General features: G+C 46.2%; 1 protein-coding gene across 3 annotated transcripts in view; it reads left to right on the top strand.

The window, feature by feature from the left end:
- LOC140365205 (retinoic acid receptor gamma-B-like) overlaps positions 1-19,404 on the top strand; it is a 55,735-nt gene extending 36,331 nt beyond the window's left edge. For 2 of the 3 annotated variants that reach the window (XM_072451489.1, XM_072451491.1), the window contains exons 2-8: positions 3,988-4,136; positions 4,982-5,123; positions 6,560-6,723; positions 10,455-10,631; positions 11,429-11,633; positions 16,620-16,778; positions 19,056-19,404. In XM_072451489.1, the coding sequence (XP_072307590.1) occupies positions 3,988-4,136; positions 4,982-5,123; positions 6,560-6,723; positions 10,455-10,631; positions 11,429-11,633; positions 16,620-16,778; positions 19,056-19,393 (1,334 nt within the window). In that variant the 3' untranslated portion in view covers positions 19,394-19,404. Of the gene's footprint in view, positions 1-3,987; positions 4,137-4,981; positions 5,226-6,559; positions 6,724-10,454; positions 10,632-11,428; positions 11,634-16,619; positions 16,779-19,055 lie in introns of all 3 variants that reach the window. The other variant, XM_072451490.1, reaches the window with a different exon arrangement.
- The last annotated feature ends 785 nt before the right edge of the window (positions 19,405-20,189 follow it).

Here is a 20,189-nt window from a genome sequence, read left to right as displayed (position 1 = left end):
TTTTAACCAAACGAAGTAAACCTAAAACTTAGGGTTAGGGTTAAGGTTAAGGTTAGATTTAAGGGTTAAGGTTAAGGTTAGGGTTAGGGTTAGGGTTAAGGTTAAGGTTAGGGTTAGGGTTAAGGTTAGGGTTAAAGTTAAGGTTAGAGTTAAGGGTTAAGGGTTAAGGTTAGGGTTAAAGTTAATGTTAGAGTTAAGGGTTAAGGGTTAAGGGTTAAGGTTAGGGTTAAGGTTAGAGTTAAGGGTTAAGGTTAGGGTTAGGGTTAAGGGTTAAGGGTTAAGGTTAGGGTTAAGGTTAGGGTTAAGGTTAAGGTTAGAGTTAAGGGTTAAGTTTAGGGTTAGGGTTAAGGTTAGGGTTAAGGTTAGGGTTAAGGTTAGGGTTAAAGTTAAGGTTAGAGTTAAGGGTTAAGGGTTAAGGTTAGGGTTAGGGTTAAGGTTAGGGTTAAAGTTAATGTTAGAGTTAAGGGTTAAGGGTTAAGGTTAGGGTTAAGGTTAGAGTTAAGGGTTAAGGTTAGGGTTAGGGTTAAGGGTTAAGGGTTAAGGTTAGGGTTAAGGTTAGGGTTAAGGTTAAGGTTAGAGTTAAGGGTTAAGTTTAGGGTTAGGGTTAAGGTTAGGGTTAAGGTTAGAGTTAAGGGTTAAGGGTTAAGGTTAGGGTTAAGGTTAGGGTTAAGGTTAAGGTTAGAGTTAAGGGTTAATTTTAGGGTTAGGGTTAAGGTTAAGGTTAAGGTTAGAGTTAAGGGTTAAGGGTTAAGGGTTAAGGTTAGGGTTAAGGTTAAGGTTAGAGTTAAGGGTTAAGGGTTAAGGTTAGGGTTAAGGTTAGGGTTAAGTTTAGAGTTAAGGTTAGAGTTAAGGTTAGAGTTAAGAGTTAAGGGTTAAGGTTAGGGTTAAGGTTAAGGTTAAGGTTAAGGTTAAGGTTAGGGTTAAGGTTAGAGTTAAGAGTTAAGGGTTAAGGTTAGAGTTAGGGTTAGGGTTAAGGTTAAGGTTAAGGTTAGAGTTAAGGGTTAAGGTTAGGGTTACGGTTAAGGTTAGGGTTACGGTTAAGGTTAGGGTTAAGGTTAGGGTTAAGGTTAGAGTTAAGGGTTAAGGTTAAGGTTAGGGTTAGGGTTAAGGTTAAGGTTAGAGTTAAGGGTTAAGGTTAGGGTTAAGGTTAAGGTTAGGGTTAAGGTTAGAGTTAAGGGTTAAGGTTAAGGTTAGGGTTAAGGTTAAGGTTAAGGTTAGAGTTAAGGGTTAAGGGTTAAGGTTAGGGTTAGAGTTAAGGGTTATGGTTAAGGTTAAGGTTAGATTTAAGGGTTAAGGTTAGGGTTAAGGTTAGAATTAAGGGTTAAGGTTAAGGTTAGGGTTAAGGTTAAGGTTAGAGTTAAGGTTAGGGTTAGGGTTAGGTTAAGGTTAGGGTTAAGGTTAGAGTTAAGGGTTAAGGGTTAAGGTTAAGGTTAGGGTTAAGGTTAAGGTTAGAGTTAAGGGTTAAGGTTAGGGTTAGGGTTAAGGTTAAGGTTAAGGTTAGGGTTAAGGTTAGAGTTAAGGGTTAAGGTTAAGGTTAGGGTTAAGGTTAGAGTTAAGGGTTAAGGGTTAGGGTTAAGGTTAGGGTTAAGGTTAGAGTTAAGGTTAGAGTTAAGGATTAAGGTTAGGGTTAAGGTTAGGGTTAAGGTTAGAGTTAAGGGTTAAGGTTAAGGTTAGGGTTAAGGTTAAGGTTAGAGTTAAGGGTTAAGGTTAGGGTTAGAGTTAAGGGTTAAGGTTAAGGTTAAGGTTAGATTTAAGGGTTAAGGTTAAGGTTAGGGTTAAGGTTAGAGTTAAGGGTTAAGGGTTAGGGTTAAGGTTAGGGTTAAGGTTAGGGTTAAGGTTAGAGTTAAGGGTTAAGGTTAAGGTTAAGGTTAGGGTTAAGGTTAGAGTTAAGGGTTAAGGTTAAGGTTAAGGTTAGAGTTAAGGGTTAAGGTTAAGGTTAGGGTTAAGGTTAGAGTTAAGGGTTAAGGTTAAGGTTAGAGTTAAGGGTTAGGGTTAAGGTTAGGGTTAAGGTTAGAGTTAAGGGTTAAGGTTAGTTAAGGGTTAAGGTTAAGGTTAAGGTTAGAGTTAAGGGTTAAGGTTAGGGATAGGGTTAAGGTTAGGGTTAAGGTTATAGTTAAGGGTTAAGGGTTAGGGTTAAGGTTAGGGTTAGGGTTAGGGTTAGGGTTAAGGTTAGGGTCAGGGGTTAGGACCCAGACCCATGTGATTTACATTTTCACAATTCTTTGTTTTACATTCAATTCACGCCCATTTAAATTGTTTCTCAGCGAGACAACACCAGGAACTCATTGTTTGGTCCTTGTTCACATCAAATGCAGCGTAAACTTCAGAGTGAACATTATTGATGGATCAGCAGAATTAGCGGGAGCGTTCGCCATGTTTACTACGATCGACCACCTGTTCCACCCGGCTCCCGCCATGTCGTCCTCGCCATGTCGTCCTCGCCATGTCGTCCTCGCCATGTCGTCACGGGCATTGTCCTCACTTCCTCCAGTCCAATTCCCTATATGACCTAGTGCCAACCGAGAAAAGAGAGGGAAAAGAGAGAGAAAGAGGGGAGAAAAGAGAGAGGGACGAGAGAGAAACGGCTTACTACTACAGTACTTTTACTTTTGTACTTCATTACTTTCCAACACTGGTTTCTCTTGGGGATTGATGCAAAAAATATACTATTGTGTGTCATTTATATGGATTTGAGCCTCTTGAATATGTTCACTGTCTGTCCTGTCATGAAGTACTTTAAGTAATATTTACTTTTACTTCACTGCATTTGAGACCAGGTACTTTCTACTGCACTATATATTTGTACTTAAATATATTTGAACAAAGATCAACACCTCGTTAACGTAGTTTCTCGTGTCTCGTTAACGTTGTTTCTCGTGTCTCGTTAACATGGTTTCTCGTTAACGTGGTTTCTCGTCTCGTTAACGTGGTTTCTCGTCTCGTTAACGTGGTTTCTCGTCTCGTTAACCTCGTTTCTCGTCTCGTTAAAGTGGTTTCTCGTGTCTCGTTAACGTGGTTTCTCGTCTCGTTAATGTGGTTTCTCGTGTCTCGTTAATGTGGTTTCTCGTCTCGTTAACGTGGTTTCTCGTGTCTCGTTAACGTGGTTTCTCGTCTCGTTAACGTGGTTTCTCGTGTCTCGTTAATGTGGTTTCTCGTGTCTCGTTAACGTGGTTTCTCGTCTTGTTAACGTGGTTTCTCGTGTCTCGTTAATGTGGTTTCTCGTCTCGTTAACGTGGTTTCTTGTGTCTCGTTAATGTGGTTTCTCGTCTCGTTAACGTGGTTTTTCGCGTCTCGTTAACGTTGTTTCTCGTGTCTCGTTAACATGGTTTCTCGTGTCTCGTTAATGTGGTTTCTCGTGTCTCGTTAACGTTGTTTCTTGTGTCTCGTTAAAGTGGTTTCTTGTGTCTCGTTAACGTGGTTTCTCGTGTCTCGTTAACGTGGTTTCTTGTCTCGTTTACGTGGTTTCTCGTGTCTCGTCAACGTTGTTTCTCGTGTCTCGTTAACGTGGTTTCTCGTGTCTCGTTAACTAGGTTTCTCGTCTCGTTTACGTGGTTTCTCGTGTCTCGTTAACGTTGTTTCTCGTGTCTCGTTAACGTGGTTTCTCGTGTCTCATTAACGTGGTTTCTCGTCTCTCGTTAACGTGGTTTCTCGTCTCGTTAATGTGGTTTCTCGTGTCTCGTTAACGTTGTTTCTCGTGTCTCGTTAACGTTGTTTCTCGTGTCTCGTTAACTTGGTTTCTTGTGTCTCGTTAACGTGGTTTCTCGTGTCTCGTTAACGTGGTTTCTCATGTCTCGTTAACGTGGTTTCTCGTCTCTCGTTAACGTGTTTTTTGGTGTCTCGTTAACGTGGTTTCTCGCGTCTCGTTAACATGGTTTCTCGTGTCTCGTTAACGTGTTTTTTGGTGTCTCGTTAACGTGGTTTCTCGCGTCTCGTTAACATGGTTTCTCGTGTCTCGTTAACGTGGTTTCTCGTGTCTTCCTCTTCCAGCCGTGGAGACGCAGAGCACCAGTTCGGAGGAGATGTTGCCCGGGTCGCCGTCGCCGCCGCCTCCGCCGCGCATTTACAAGCCCTGCTTCGTTTGTCAGGACAAGTCATCGGGATACCACTACGGCGTCAGCTCCTGCGAGGGCTGCAAGGTACGGGCCAACACGCACCGATGCGAGCGCGAAAGGCTGCCATCTGCTGGTGACAGGTGGTACTACAGAAAGGCGCTGTAATATTATATTCGCCGGCAAACTGTTATTTCGATTGAACAATGAGACTTTTAAAAATATATTATCAACTAAATATGAACAAAACATGTCGACATTAAAAAGTATCTGCAATAAAAAACTATTAAATTAACTACTTATTCATTTAAAACATAAATAAAACTCTATTGGTAAAAATAAATAAAATATATTCAAAAATAAATAAATTAAATTAAACAAATGTTAAAAAAAAGAATCCTAAAAAGATGGTAAAAATAAAAATCTCTTCAATGTGATTTTCATCTGTTTAAAGAGAAAGCTTTTCTGTCAATTTGAGCCGAATAATTAAATGTAGGTTTGTGATCATTTTATTTTATGTAAACTTCTGTATTTATTAAGTTAAAATAAATCATTACAAAATACAAATATAGATGGAGAATATTAAAAAATACTAATAACAATTCACATTTTTACCTCAAAATCTACAAACTAAATTCTACGAAACGAAGAAGAACAAAAAAATAATTGAAAATAGAGGCAACAAACTTGTGTGGCTCTCGTTTTAGCCACTCGAGACCTGGAGCAGAGCCATTTACATATTTATTGTGTATTTTCTTAGTTTTTCTCTGCTCGCTGTGTTAAGTTCTACACTACAAATGTGTGTGAAAGCATGGAGCAAAACGCTGAAAAACCTCGTAAAAAGCCTCCAAACGGCTAACAAAAGTGTCCTCTGGTCGACTCTTTTTGGAAAGAGAGACCTTTTGACCGGCGTTGAAATGTTCTGGTCGCAGGGTTTCTTCCGCCGCAGCATCCAGAAGAACATGGTCTACACGTGTCACCGGGACAAGAACTGCCAAATCAACAAAGTCACACGCAACCGCTGCCAGTACTGTCGGCTGCAGAAGTGCTTCGAGGTCGGGATGTCCAAGGAAGGTACGAACGCCAGACACAAACCTCAGCGGCGACACGCGAGCGCCGGCGCCGAACGCTGCGTTGTCGCGGGCAAAGGAGATGATTGGACGAGACAAAACGCAGGTGAAAACAAGACGACGAAAAGCAAGAGAAACATAAAAGAAACACGTGTCGCCAAACGCTGACTTGAGCTGGTGATAAAGCGCCGTATTTCCACAGACGCTAACTTATATGTCGAACCTTAGCGACACAAAGGTAGCAAAGCATGTTAGCAACAGCTGTTTCCTGTTTATCGCCAACATATGATATTTCCAGGTCATGATGCATCTGACATTAGCATTAGCATGACATAAAGAGAGGTTCAAACGCAGCGTAGAGGCTTTGCAGAGAAGTCAAAGAAATGAGGCAAAACTGTTCCTGTGCACGCTAGCTTTAGCCACACCCCTCACACACACACTTGAATTACTAAAACGTCTTTTTGCGAACTACTGAGATCATAAAAGTATTATTTTAAGTACGATTTAGATTTTGTTAGTTATGTTTATTATTAGATTATAGTTTAGACCTTGTTTGGTCCTGGTCTAGCCCAAGTTTAGTTCTGGTTTAGTCCTGGTTTAGTCCTGGTTTAGACCAGGTTTAGTCCTGTTTTAGTCCTGGTTTAGCCCTAGTTTAGTCCTGGTTTAGTCCTGGTTTAGACCTAGTTTAGTTCTGGTTTAGTCCTGGTTTAGACCTGGTTTAGTCCTGGTTTAGTCCTGGTTTAGTCCTGGTTTAGTCCTGGTTTAGCCCTAGTTTAGTCCTGGTTTAGTCCTGGTTTAGTCCTGGTTTAGTTCTGGTTTAGTCCTGGTTTAGACCTGGTTTAGTCCTGGTTTAGTCCTGGTTTAGACCTGGTTTAGTCTTGGTTTAGTCCTGGTTTAGTGCAGTTCTTGTTGTGTGTTCTTGGTCAGCAGTGGTCAGTATCTATTAAAACTGAGACTAAATCAGGGCCAGGTAATGCTGCCATCTGCTGGTGTTATGCTGGTACTGCACCACACACCGAGAGAAGGTGCTTGGAATCATTAAATGTATTTTTGGGAAAGTATATATTTTAAGTACAATTTAGATTTTATTTATTAAGTAGTTTTAGTTTAGTCCTAGTTTAGACCTGGTTTAGTGCAGTTTTTGTTATGAGTTCTTGGTCAGATTGGTATCAAAACTGAGACTTAACTAGAACTAAACCAGAGCTACACCAGGTCTAAACCAGGACTAAACCAGGTCTAAACCAGAGCTAAACCAGGACTAAACCAGGTCTAAACCAGAGCTAAACCAGGTCTAAACCAGGACTAAACCAGGTCTAAACCAGAGCTAAACCAGGACTAAACCAGGACTAAACCAGGACTAAACCAGAGCTAAACCAGGACTAAACCAGGACTACACCAGAGCTAAACGCTGCAGTACTCAAACATGGTTTTCGTTGGTAGCCGTCCGAAACGACAGGAACAAGAAGAAGAAGGAGGTGAAGGAGGAGCCTGTTGTGCCTGAGAGTTACGAGCTGAGCGGAGAACTGGAGGAGCTGGTCAACAAGGTCAGCAAGGCCCACAAGGAGACGTTCCCCTCTCTGGGCCAACTCGGGAAGTACACTACTGTAAGAGCCTGAACACTTATGAACACTCATGAACACTCATGAACACTCATGAACACTTATGAACACTCATGAACACTTATGAACACTCATGAACACTCATGAACGCTCATGAACACTCATGAACACTCAGGAACACTCATGAACACTCATGAACACTTATGAACACTTATGAACACTCATGAACACTCATGAACACTCATGAACACTTATGAACACTCATGAACACTCATGAACGCTCATGAACACTCATGAACGCTTATGAACGCTCATGAACGCTCATGAACGCTCATGAACGCTCATGAACACTCATGAACACTCATGAACTCTCATGAACACTTATGAACACTCATGAACACTCATGAACACTCATGAACACTCATGAACACTCATGAACACTTATGAACACTCATGAACGCTCATGAACGCTCATGAACACTCATGAACACTCATGAACTCTCATGAACACTTATGAACACTTTGAACACTCATGAACACTCATGAACACTTATGAACACTCATGACCGCTCATGAACACTCATGAACACTCATGAACACTTTGAACACTCATGAACACTCATGAACACTTATGAACACTCATGAACACTCATGAACACTCATGAACACTTTGAACACTCATGAACACTCATGAACACTTATGAACACTCATGAACACTCATGAACACTTTGAACACTCATGAACTCTCATGAACACTTATGAACACTTTGAACACTCATGAACACTCATGAACACTTATGAACACTCATGACCGCTCATGAACACTCATGAACACTCATGAACACTTTGAACACTCATGAACACTCATGAACACTTATGAACACTCATGAACACTCATGAACACTCATGAACACTTTGAACACTCATGAACACTCATGAACACTTATGAACACTCATGAACACTCATAAACACTTTGAACACTCATGAACTCTCATGAACACTCATGAACACTCATGAACACTTTGAACACTCATGAGCACTCATGAACACTTTGAACACTCATGAACACTTTGAACACTCATGAACACTCATGAACACTTTGAACACTCATGAACACTCATGAACACTCATGAACTCTCATGAACACTCATGAACACTCATGAACTCTTATGAATTTTCATGAACTCTCATGAACACTCATGAACACGTTGAACACACTCATGAACTCTCATGAACACTCATGAACACTTTGAACACTCATGAACACTTTGAACACTCATGAACACTCATGAACACTTATGAACACTCATGAACACTCATGAACACTTTGAACACTCATGACCGCTCATGAACACTCATGAACTCTCATGAACACTCATGAACTCTCATGAACACTCATGAGCACTCATGAACACTTTGAACACTCATGAACACTTTAAACACTCATGAACACTCATGAACACTTTGAACACTCATGAACACTCATGAACACTCATGAACACTCATGAACTCTCATGAACACTCATGAACACTCATGAACTCTTATGAATTTTCATGAACACTTTGAACACACTCATGAACTCTCATGAACACTCATGAACACGTTGAACACACTCATGAACTCTCATGAACACTCATGAACACTTTGAACACTTTGAACACTCATGAACACTCATGAATTCTCATGAACACTTTGAACACTCATGAACACTCATGAACACTTATGAACACTCATGAACACTCATGAACACTCATGAACACTTTGAACACTCATGAACACTCATGAACACTTATGAACACTCATGAACACTCATGAACACTTTGAACACTCATGAACTCTCATGAACACTTATGAACACTCATGAACACTCATGAACACTTTGAACACTCATGAGCACTCATGAACACTTTGAACACTCATGAACACTTTGAACACTTATGAACACTCATGAACACTTTGAACACTCATGAACACTCATGAACACTCATGAACTCTCATGAACACTCATGAACACTCATGAACTCTTATGAATTTTCATGAACTCTCATGAACACTCATGAACACGTTGAACACACTCATGAACTCTCATGAACACTCATGAACACTTTGAACACTCATGAACACTTTGAACACTCATGAACACTTTAAACACTCATGAACACTCATGAACACTTTGAACACTCATGAACACTCATGAACACTCATGAACTCTCATGAACACTCATGAACTCTTACGAATTTTCATGAACACTTTGAACACACTCATGAACTCTCATGAACACTCATGAACACGTTGAACACACTCATGAACTCTCATGAACACTCATGAACACTTTGAACACTTTGAACACTCATGAACACTCATGAATTCTCATGAACACTTTGAACACTCATGAACACTTTGAACACACACACTCATGAACTCTCATGAACTCTCATGAACACTCATAAACACTTTTGAACACACTCATGTACTACGACAGTCTGAGGACTACGAAAAGTCTGAGGAATAAAGTCTGGCGGTAATGCAACAATTGGATGCCAACCGCCATAAAACAACAACAACAACAACAACTCTCATGAACACTCATGAACACTTTGAACATTTTGAACACTCATGAACACTCATGAACACTCGCGAACACTCATGAACGCTCATGAACACTTTGAACACTTTGAACACTCATGAACACTCATGAACGCTCATGAACACTTTGAACACTCATGAACACTTTGAACACTCATGAACACTCATGAACACTCATGAACACTCATGAACGCTCATGAACACTTTGAACACTCATGAACACTCATGAACACTTTGAACACTCATGAACACTTTGAACACTCATGAACACTCATGAACACTCGTGAACACTCGCGAACACTCATGAACGCTCATGAACACTTTGAACACTCATGAACACTCATGAACACTCATGAACACTCGCGAACACTCATGAACGCTCATGAACACTTTGAACACTTTGAACACTCATGAACACTCATGAACGCTCATGAACACTTTGAACACTCATGAACACTCATGAACGCTCATGAACACTTTGAACACTCATGAACACTCATGAACACTCATGAACGCTCATGAACACTTTGAACACTCATGAACACTCATGAACACTCGTGAACACTCGCGAACACTCATGAACGCTCATGAACACTTTGAACACTCATGAACGCTCATGAACACTTTGAACACTCATGAACACTCATGAACACTCATGAACACTCATGAACACTCATGAACGCTCATGAACACTTTGAACACTCATGAACACTCATGAACACTTTGAACACTCATGAACACTTTGAACACTCATGAACACTCATGAACACTCGTGAACACTCGCGAACACTCATGAACGCTCATGAACACTTTGAACACTCATGAACACTCATGAACACTCATGAACACTCGCGAACACTCATGAACGCTCATGAACACTTTGAACACTTTGAACACTCATGAACACTCATGAACGCTCATGAACACTTTGAACACTCATGAACACTCATGAACGCTCATGAACACTTTGAACACTCATGAACACTCATGAACACTCATGAACGCTCATGAACACTTTGAACACTCATGAACACTCATGAACACTCGTGAACACTCGCGAACACTCATGAACGCTCATGAACACTTTGAACACTCATGAACGCTCATGAACACTTTGAACACTCATGAACACTCATGAACACTCATGAACACTCGTGAACACTCATGAACACTCTGCTGGTTGCAGAACTCGAGTGCTGACCAGCGCGTGCAGTTGGACCTCGGCCTCTGGGATAAGTTTAGTGAACTCTCAACCAAATGCATCATAAAGATCGTGGAGTTTGCCAAGCGTCTGCCGGGCTTCACCTCGCTGACCATCGCTGACCAGATCACGCTGCTGAAGTCTGCGTGTCTCGACATCCTGGTAAGACAACAATCATTTTATCTTACACTTATGACATGTTTATATTGACTACGATCACAGTCGACGGGTCAAATAAAGGTCAAAAATGGCGTCTGAAGGTTTCACCATAAGAACTGTGAACTCTGCATCTGAAGCTCTACAGCGCCTCCAGTGGACAATCATGTCATTATCATTATTATTAACGAGCTGCTGCATGAAGCTCAGTTTCATTTACTTACACTGGACAAATAAAGACCAAGATGTGAAAGGAACAATGTGCAGAACAATGTGCAGAACAATGAGCAGAACAATGTGCAGAACAATGAGCAGAACAATGTGCAGAACAATGAGCTCATACCCATGAGCGCTTTATTAGAACTTTACTATAATTATCTAAATGACCCTGACCTGCTACAAAGCCCAAAGTTCACCAAAACTGGAAATTTGATTAGATTTTCTGAGGAGGAGACCCCCAGACCCCCCCTTCTGACCACCCCTGTTTCACACTCCTAGAGGTGCCACTGCTCATTTTGCACACTGTTTGAACACCGTCCGAACGCCGTTTGAACACCGTTTGTACACCGTTTGTACACCGTTTGTACACCGTTTGAACGCCGTTTGAGCGCCGTTTGTACACCGTTTGAACGCCGTTTGTACACCGTTTGTACACCGTGTGAACGCCGTTTGAACGCCGTTTGAACACTGTTTGAACGCCGTTTGAGCGCCGTTTGTACACCGTTTAAACGCCGTTTGATCACTGTTTGAACACTGTTTGAACACTGTTTGAACACCGTATGTCTGGTCTGTGTCGTGGTCAGATGCTGAGGATCTGCACACGCTACACTCCGGAGCAGGACACCATGACCTTCTCAGACGGCCTCACGCTGAACCGCACTCAGATGCACAACGCCGGCTTCGGTCCGCTCACCGACCTCGTGTTCGCCTTCGCCGGTCAGCTGCTGCCGCTCGAGATGGACGACACCGAGACCGGACTGCTCAGCGCCATCTGCCTCATCTGTGGAGGTACTGCAGCCCATCGAGTGCACACAAAAAACGTCATAAGGCGCTGGTACAGCTGGCAGCCCGGTGTAAACGCTCTCTCTTCTTTCTCACACTTATTGTGCTTTATCGCCTATATTTTGTAAATATAGATAGTATATTTTTTCTATTTTACTGTACGATAGGGACACGCGCTGGAATAGTTTTTTATTCAACTGTTTTTGACTTTTTTCGGCTGGATTTGAGCGTTTTTCGTTGTGTTGTTGTGACGTGAGCTAGCTCCGAGCGAGCCCACCAGCCCCCCCACGCCCTCCGGCCGCCGCTAAAGTACGGCGTGTCGTCGGTACATGTTTATATACACGTTTATATGAAAGAGGAACTTCACGAACGATCGGGACACGCACTGGAATCGCTTTAAATTAACTTGTTTTGACTTTATTCGGCTGGATTGATTGTTTTCGTCGTGTCGTTGCGATGTGTCTTGGCTCTGAGTCCCCCGGCTCCGGCCCCGCCCCCCGGCCGGCGCCGTACCGCGTTTACACAAAGGAGGAACTCATGAAACTGCGGAGAACAGTCGTCTTACCCGGAGATCGCCACGTTATCCCGGCGGACATCCTAAGGAAAACGCAACGAGGCAGACGGGCTGGACGTAAACCCCGAGAGAAGAGAGGGACAAACAGGAAGTCGGTTCCCGACGTAGTCATGGGTAACGTGAGGTCCCTTCAAAATAAAATGACGGAAATAGCGAGCCTCATGCGGTCCCAGAGGATTTATAGGGACAGCAGCGTCTTGATTTTCACAGAGACCTGGTTAACAGCAGAAATGCCAGACTCTATTGTAGGTTTGGACAATTTTCATCTGCTGCGGGCGGACAGAACGAGAGAATGCTTGAAGAAAAGAGGTGGAGGTCTGGCGGTGTATGTGAACACGAGCTGGTCCAAACCCGAACACTGCACAGTGAGGGAGCAGCTATGTAACAAGGATATTGAACTATTGGCTATTGTCATGAGGCCATATTATCTGCCCCGGGAGTTCTCACATGTGATTTTGATCGCAGTCTATGTGGCCCCGTCTGCCAATGCTGAAAATGCTTGTGAAGCACTGCTCTCCTGCACTTGTAGGCTGCAAACACAGCATCCACAGGCTCTCTTCCTCATCTCTGGTGACTTTAACCACGCTTCTCCCTCTTCTGTTCTACCAACATACACCCAGTATGTTACCTGCCCCACCAGAGACAATAGAACATTGGACTTGTTTTTTGCCAACACCAAGGAGGCTTATTCTTTTTTCCCCCCTCCCTCCCCTGGGCAGCTCGGACCACAACCTTGTACATCTGAGGCCTGTGTATGAACCCATCGTGCGCAGGCAGCCTGTAGTGTCCCGTGAGGATGTGGTCTGCTGAGAGCGAGGAGGCTCTGAGGGACTGCTTCAGCACCACTGTCTGGACTGAGCTTTATGACCCACATGGGGAGGACATCAACACCATCACAGAGTGCATCACGGACTACATCAACTTCTGTTTTGAGAACATTGTTCCCTCCCGGACGGTGCGGTGTTTTCCAAACAATAAGCCATGGATTAACCGTGAACTGAAGGCTCTGCTGAAGGAGAAGAAGAGAGCCTTCAGGTCAGGGAACAAGGAGGAGCTGAGGACTGTGCAGAAGGAGCTGAGGAGGAAGATCAGGCAGGCTGAGGCCGGCTACAAGAGGAGGATGGAGGAGCAGCTGCAGCAAAAGAACATTCAGGGAGTGTGGAGGAGCCTGAAAACCATCTCGGGCTTCAAAATCCCCCCTGCCCAGACAGAGGGGGATCTACAGTGGGTGAATGATTTAAATGCTCACTTCTTGAGGTTTGATCGATCACCCGTCCCTCCCCCTGCACAGCTGCATGCTCCCTCTTCCACAGCTGGACAATGCCCTGCATCTGTTCCTCTTCGCTTATCTGCCCCGGACCATCAGCTCCCCACTTCGCCTGGACTCACCCATCCCCCCAGCACACGGTCCCCCTGCCAACCACTGACTGTCACAGCAGCACAGGTGAGGAGTGAGCTGAAGAGGATTAAAGTGAGGAAGGCAGCAGGACCTGATGGCCTCAGCCCCAGGCTCCTTAAGTCCTGCGCAGATGAACTGTGTGGAGTTATGGAGCATGTCTTCAACATGAGCCTGAAGCTGAGGGTGGTACCACAGGTCTGGAAGACCTCCTGTCTGGTACCTGTGCCCAAGACACCGCGCGCCAAAGACCTCAACAGCTTCAGGCCAGTGGCTCTCACGTCCCACCTGATGAAGACACTGGAGCGGCTAGTCCTGGACCACCTCCGCTCCACCGTGAGCTCAGCCATGGACCCGCTGCAGTTTGCATATCGGTCTGGCATCGGAGTGGAGGACGCCGTCATCTCCCTGCTGCACCGCGCTCTCTCTCACCTGGAAAATCCTGGCAGCTCTGTGAGGATTCTGTTCTTCGATCTTTCCAGCGCCTTCAACACCATCCAGCCGCTGCTCCTGAGGGACAAGCTGGAGACGGCTGGTGTGGAGTATGACCTGGCAGAGTGGATCCTGGACTACCTCACAGACCGACCCCAGTTTGTGAGAGCCCGGAACTGTGTGTCTGACACTCGGACCTGCAGTGTGGGGGCGCCCCAGGGCACTGTCCTCGCGCCCTTTCTCTTCACCCTTTACACTGCAGACTTCAGACATGACACGGACAGCTGTGTCCTGCAGAAGTTCTCTTACGACTCTGCCATCATCGGAATCATCAGGGACGACGATGACGGGGAGTACAGAGGACTGGCGCAGGACTTTGTGGACTGGTGTCAGCGGAACCACCTCCTCATCAACGCGGGGAAGACCAAGGAGATGGTGGTGGATTTCCGCAGACGCCACCCCACTGCCCCCTCACCAGTGAACATCCAGGGACGGAACATTGAGAGAGTGGACTCATACAAGTACCTGGGTGTTCATCTGAACCACAAACTGGACTGGACTCATAACACAGACGCACTGTCCAGGAAGAGCCAGAGTCGGCTCTACCTCCTGAGGAAACTCAGGTCTTTTGGAGTGACAGGGCCACTCCTGAAGACCTTCTACGACTCTGTGGTGGCATCAGCCCTCCTGTATGGTGTGGCCTGCTGGAGCAGCAGCATCACAGAGAGGGAGAGGAAGAGGCTGGACAGAGTCATCAAGAAGTCCAGCTCCGTCCTGGGCTGTGCTCTGGACTCGGTGCAGGAGGTGGGGGACAGGAGGGTCCTGGCTAGATTCACATCTATGCTGGACCATGATTGTCGCCCCCTGCAGGACACTCTGTCCGCTCTGGAGAGCAGCTTCAGTGAGTGACTGATCCACCCTCGCTGTGTGAAGGAAAGGTTCCGTAGGTCTGTCCTTCCTGCTGCTGTCACACTTTATAACAAAAACTGTTAGTACTGAACACTCGCAATACTGACCTAACCTAATACTGATGTGCAATTCTGTCATATGTGCAATTGGTGTTGGAATTCATGTGCAATTCATGTGCAATTACTGTGAAATTCATGTGCAGTCTCTGTGCTGTCGTGACACATATTCATGTGCAATTACTGTCGTGATCACATGCAATGGTATTTATGTATTTATTTATTTGTCTATGGGAGTTTTTATTTATTTATAGGAGATCTTCTACTGAAAGTGTTTTTCAGACTTCCTATAAGTGATCTGTTCTTCTGTATCTACCTCTGTATCTACCTGCGTTGCACCAATGAAATTTCCCCATGTGGGACAATAAAGGAATATCTTATCTTATCTTATCTTATGTGACCAATCAGAAGCAGAGTTATGAGGTCAAAGACACGGGTGCATTTTATGGATATTTATTGTTTTTTGGCGACTCAAATTAGGCTGAAAATAGCTTTTATTCTTTTACTTGAACAAGCAGCAGTTTGTTTTCTTATTTTATCTGGTAATCAATTACTTTCATTACTCAATAACAGTGACTTTTGGTGAGTAATTATAACTAATAATTACTTTTGTGAATGCTCTGGCCCAACACTTGTCATGACAGTGTTAGTCCTGTAGAGGGCGCACAGTGCTCTTTGTGTCATGACAGTGTTAGTCCTGTAGAGGGCGCACGGTGCTCTTTGTGTCATGACAGTGTTAGTCCTGTAGAGGGCGCACAGTGCTCTTTGTGTCATGACAGTGTTAGTCCTGTAGAGGGCGCACGGTGCTCTTTGTGTCATGACAGTGTTAGTCCTGTAGAGGGCGCACAGTGCTCTTTGTGTCGTGACAGTGTTAGTCCTGTAGAGGGCGCGCAGTGCTCTTTGTGTCGTGACAGTGTTAGTCCTGTAGAGGGCGCACGGTGCTCTTTGTGTCATGACAGTGTTAGTCCTGTAGAGGGCGCACGGTGCTCTTTGTGTCGTGACAGTGTTAGTCCTGTAGAGGGCGCGCAGTGCTCTTTGTGTCGTGACAGTGTTAGTCCTGTAGAGGGCGCGCAGTGCTCTTTGTGTCGTGACAGTGTTAGTCCTGTAGAGGGCGCACAGTGCTCTTTGTGTCGTGACAGTGTTAGTCCTGTAGAGGGCGCACGGTGCTCTTTGTGTCATGACAGTGTTAGTCCTGTAGAGGGCGCACGGTGCTCTTTGTGTCATGACAGTGTTAGTCCTGTAGAGGGCGCGCAGTGCTCTTTGTGTCATGACAGTGTTAGTCCTGTAGAGGGCGCACAGTGCTCTTTGTGTTGTCCAGCTGTACATTTTCATCCAAACTTAGTTCAAACTTTAATAATGTTTTAACGCCAAGAAAAAGGCAGCTGCTAAAGCTCCGCCTCTTCATAGTGATAAGCCCCGCCTCTTCATAGTGACATGCAGCTTGTTGTTGTTGTTGTTGATGTCACATGATGTGTCAGAATGAATGCAGAGTCTGAATGTTTCAAATAATCACAGTAAGCACAGAGAAGGGGGCGGGGCTAGGGGGTAGGTGAAAACACACGCTCCAGTCACAGGTCAAACGCTCCGTAAAGGGGAGTTTGTCTAACGCTGCCCTTTAACCTCAGACCGGCAGGACCTGGAGGAGCCGCAGAAGGTGGACAAGCTTCAGGAGCCGCTGCTGGAGGCGCTGAAGATCTACACCAGACGCAGACGGCCAAACAAACCACATATGTTCCCCAGGATGCTCATGAAGGTCACCGACCTGCGCGGCATCAGCACCAAAGGTACGAGCGAGACGCCACTGTCCGGCCCAGGGTCCAGAACAGGGTCCAGAACAGGGTCCAGCCCAGGGTCCAGCACAGGGTCCAGAACAGGGTCCAGTCCAGGGTCCAGACCAGGGTCCAGCCCAGGGTCCAGAACAGGGTCCAGAACAGGGTCCAGCCCAGGGTCCAGCACAGGGTCCAGAACAGGGTCCAGTCCAGGGTCCAGACCAGGGTCCAGCCCAGGGTCCAGAACACGGTCCAGAACAGGGTCCGGCCCAGGGTCCAGAACAGGGTCCAGTCCAGGGTCCAGAACACGGTCCAGAACACGGTCCAGAACAGGTTCCAGTCCAGGGTCCAGACCAGGGTCCAGAACAGGGTCCAGAACAGGGTCCGGTCCAGGGTCCAGAACAGGGTCCGGCCCAGGGTCCAGACGAAGGTCCAGAACAGGGTCCAGAACAGGGTCCTGTCCAGGGTCCAGAACAGGGTCCGGCCCAGGGTCCAGACCAGGGTCCAGAACAGGGTCCGGCCCAGGGTCCAGCACAGGGTCCAGAACAGGGTCCAGAACAGGGTCCAGAACAGGGTCCGGTCCAGGGTCCAGAACAGGGTCCGGCCCAGGGTCCAGACGAGGGTCCAGAACAGGGTCCAGAACAGGGTCCTGTCCAGGGTCCAGAACAGGGTCCGGCCCAGGGTCCAGACCAGGGTCCAGAACAGGGTCCGGCCCAGGGTCCAGCACAGGGTCCAGAACAGGGTCCAGAACAGGTTCCAGAACAGGGTCCGGCCCAGGGTCCAGACGAGGGTCCAGAACAGGGTCCAGCCCAGGGTCCAGAACAGGGTCCGGCCCAGGGTCCAGCCCAGGGTCCAGAACAGGGTCCAGTTCAGGGTCCAGACCAGGGTCCAGCACAGGGTCCGGCCCAGAGTCCAGCACAGGGTCCAGAACAGGGTCCAGTCCAGGGTCCAGACCAGGGTTCAGCCCAGGGTCCAGAACACGGTCCAGAACATGGTCCAGACCAGGGTCCAGAACAGGGTCCGGCCCAGGGTCCAGCACAGGGTCCAGAACAGGGTCCAGTCCAGGGTCCAGAACACGGTCCAGAACACGGTCCAGAACACGGTCCAGAACACGGTCCAGAACAGGTTCCAGTCCAGGGTCCAGACCATGGTCCAGTCCAGGGTCCAGACCAGGGTCCAGACCAGGGTCCAGTCCAGGGTCCAGTCCAGGGTCCAGACCAGGGTCCAGACCAGGGTCCAGACCAGTGTTCAGTTGTTTGAGATGTTGACAGTTATAAGTTCAATTTTAACCCTTTTTCGGTCACTCGTGTTTTTAGGCTCAGCAAAGACTCTAAATGTGTCTCTAAACTCAGAGTTCACTTCTTCTTCATAGTTCACCTTAGAGCTCACCACCAGTTTAAGCATAAACTTTAAAATACTCCTCCTCACCTTCAAAGCTCTTCACCACCTTGCCCCCCCTACCTGTCTGACCTCCTCATCCCCCACCGCCCCACCCGAGCTCTCCGATCCTCCTCCTCTCTCACCCTGGCTGCACCAACATCCCGACTCAAAACTTTTGGTGACAGAGCATTCTCCCGAACAGCACCCCGACTCTGGAACTCCCTCCCCCAACCTGTCCGCCACTCTCCCTCACTCACAACATTCAAATCCCGCCTAAAAACATACCTCTTCACCCAAGCCTATGACCTCCCCTACCCCTAGCCTCCTCTACCCCATTGCCTACACTTCTACCCCCTGTTACATCCCCATCTTTTTCTCTCTACTTCTTCTGTCTTGTTCATTTTATCTGTGTATTAATGTGTATTGTACGTGTTGTCCCCCCCTGTCTGTAAATACCTCCCCCCCTTTTTTATTATGTTCAGCGTCTTTGGGTCACTGAAAAGCGCTATATAAATAAAAGTTATTATTATTATTATTATTATTATTATTATTATTAGTTTACAGCTCTGAGAAAAATGTGCTGCAGTGTATGAAGGATTATACTGCAATATTCCATATACTACAATATTCCAAATACTACAATATTCCATATACTACAATATTCCATATACTGCAATATTAGAAGAAGAAACAAATTAAAGCTGAAAGTGCGAGTAACTCAAATTTTGAAAGTGTTCAGTATTGTCAACATAAAGCGTTCGTCACTCAACTTTTACTCGATGTCAAATACATTTCTGAAGTAGGAGCTGAAGTACTGTAGGAAACACCTCCTCAGCCGCTCCTTTTCCATAAAACAGCTTCATGTGAAATGTTCTCGTGGCAGATCAAACTCAGATGTTCCTCGTGTTTCAGGCGCAGAGCGAGCCATCACCCTGAAGACGGAGATCCCCGGCCCGATGCCTCCTCTGATCCGGGAGATGCTGGAGAACCCCGAGGCCTTCGAGGACAGCTCCGACTCGGGCTCCGGAGAGAGCAGCAGCAGCAGCAGCAGCAGCAGTCCTCCTGCGCCTCCTGCAGCTCCTCCTCCAGCTCCTCCTCCAGCCGTCCAGAACATCAAGCAGGAGGACAAGTCCAGCGCGTACGAGTCCCCCGCCGAGGACGAGGACGAGGAGGAAGAGGAGGAGGACTTCTGGGGCGAGGAGGAGAGAGACAGAGAGAGGCCGGAGAGTGACAGAGAGGACAAGCCGTGAGGAGGCGTGAGGAGGTGTGGCTGAGGTGGGCGTGGCGGTCACGGGCGCGGGACGGTGCGACAGGGTTCACTTCAGAGCAGAATGATACCATGTTCATTCTGCTCCTCAACATTGGGCACGGTGGCAGAGTGGCTAGCACACTCACTTCAACTGTTTGTTTCAGGTCGTTAGCAGCTAATGCCAGTGGCTATGCTAATACACATTAGCCTACTCGCAGACAGTTTTAACAAGCCTCATTTCCAACTGTCCGCATGATATATTTAGCATCAGACAAAAAGTCTGTGCTTTTGAAAGCTTTGAGGGCGTGTCCCGTGCAGAGGGCGTGTCCCGTGCAGAGGGCGTATCTGGGGGACAGGGGGAGATAAAGGACACGTCAACTCAAGCCACGACACATAATTTCCTCAACAAACTTAAACTTAGATCTTACGTAAAGACAGCTGCAGTCAGTGCGTCTGTCGTTTTCTACAAACTTAGCAGAGTTGTTAGCCTTTATATTTCTGGTGTTTGGAGCTTTTACAGGGGAAAATGCTCGTTTACACATTTTTGCGCGGCTATGCTAGTAAACGTTAGCCTACGTTTGCTCCTGTATCTGTACTTTTCCACTGGGGGGGCGATGAAACACGAGGACAAGAATAAAGACGTGCGCGAATCGCTCTAAACACAACGGCTCCTTTAAAGTCAAAACGCTTCCACCACGAGTCGCCCGTTTGTGTCGCCCCGAAAAGCATCTCGCCCGAGACTCCGCCCACACCGACCCCGCCCGCGCACAGTTCACCGGAGCCGACTTTGAACCTCA

Source organism: Eucyclogobius newberryi, unplaced genomic scaffold (assembly GCF_026437365.1).
Source record: "Eucyclogobius newberryi isolate DKJ021-1_F unplaced genomic scaffold, fEucNew1.0.hap1 SCAF_19, whole genome shotgun sequence".
Taxonomy (NCBI): domain Eukaryota; kingdom Metazoa; phylum Chordata; class Actinopteri; order Gobiiformes; family Gobiidae; genus Eucyclogobius; species Eucyclogobius newberryi.
The sequence above is the reverse complement of the archived record's forward strand: the minus strand, read 5'-3'. Positions and strand labels throughout refer to the sequence as shown.